The 1,099-nt window shown below is 52.4% G+C and overlaps 2 protein-coding genes across 2 annotated transcripts in view; both read left to right on the top strand.

Annotated features, from left to right (window-relative positions):
* Positions 1–196, top strand: part of PHALS_07572 (uncharacterized protein) — a gene marked incomplete at both ends in the record, with an annotated part of 789 nt that extends 593 nt beyond the window's left edge. The window contains one exon of the mRNA XM_024721063.1: positions 1–196. This exon is cut by the window's left edge and continues 593 nt beyond it. Coding sequence (XP_024586200.1) covers positions 1–196 — 196 coding nt within the window.
* Positions 197–284: 88 nt separating this feature from the next.
* Positions 285–694, top strand: PHALS_07571 (uncharacterized protein; the record flags this gene model as incomplete). The annotated part of the gene is made up of 2 exons (XM_024721062.1): positions 285–571; positions 658–694. The coding sequence occupies 2 exons, from the start codon at positions 285–287 to the stop codon at positions 692–694; spliced, it is 324 nt and encodes a 107-aa protein (XP_024586199.1).
* Positions 695–1,099: the final 405 nt, after the last annotated feature.

Raw genomic sequence — 1,099 nt, 5'->3', positions numbered from 1 at the left:
CCACACTCAATCGCTTTGTGCTCGCACGCCGCTACGAACGCAACGCAAAGCACATCCAGTTAGTCCCCAAGAAGTTTCTTTATCATTCCCGCTCCGATGGTGGTTTGGCTATACCCGGCATCGAAGCCTCGCTCAGGCCTCAGAAACTCAACGTGCTGCTTCAATTCATCGCTTCGTCGACCTCGGCACAACGTAATTAGACCACGTCAGGAATTGCAGTATTGTCATTCGTGCTGCCACCATGGAGCCCATTGCAATCTCTCGATTTTCTCGCTGTTAGCACCATGCGGCATGGTGCTCTGCTTCGATGGGACGTTCTATCCCATTGGTGGAGACAGGTCTGGTGTCTGTGGTATCGGGTCAAGTGGGAAGATACATGGCGAGACCTCGCCCCTCTTGCTCGTTCTGGCTATGTGCTGAACCAGCCGATCTGGTTTCATGCTGAATTGGATTTTCAGATTGAAGTCACCCCTCGGATCGACAGCTTAGGGGGACAGCGTCGTAGTCTGTGCACAATTGCTGAACTCCAACGGAGCTTCCGTCAACACATTGCAACGACGTTCCAGCCACGGTGCCTCGCTGACTTCCTTGATGCGGAAGGATCATGGCTAGACGTTACTGCGTTTGCAACCAGTCACATTGACTACCGGCTCATAGCGGTTTTGGCGTACCAGCAGTATCGGTGGCTTCGTAGTGTAGACGACGAAACCACACAAGTTTTCAAGCGATTACATGGAAGGTGCGGCAATGCACCGCTCCCACATCCGTGTAGACCATCCACCGTGGCATCGGCTGCAGCCAAACGATCCGGTAACAATTGGAGGTTAGCCGTCTCTTCAGCAGCCTCCATCTCGCTGAGTATTTCTTGAATTGGCATGGGTATAAGTCTTTACCACATTGGTGTGGTGCTTGGTAAGAAAATGGCTGGCTTCTTTGCTAGAGTTTATGTCGCGCGGTGCTTGTACCTTCCGATGCACGATCTGAATGCGCGTGGTCGTAACCTCATCGAGCGTTGCTGGGAAACAATCGAACTCGACCTCGACTGAGCTGAAGACGTCGAAGTACTTACTGGTTGTAACTCCGGCCAAGGGTTTTGGAC

Source organism: Plasmopara halstedii, assembly GCF_900000015.1.
Source record: "Plasmopara halstedii genome assembly, contig: Scaffold_3120, whole genome shotgun sequence".
NCBI classification, from domain to species: domain Eukaryota; phylum Oomycota; class Peronosporomycetes; order Peronosporales; family Peronosporaceae; genus Plasmopara; species Plasmopara halstedii.
Note: the sequence above shows the minus strand (reverse complement) of the source record. Positions and strands in the feature narration are given on the sequence as shown.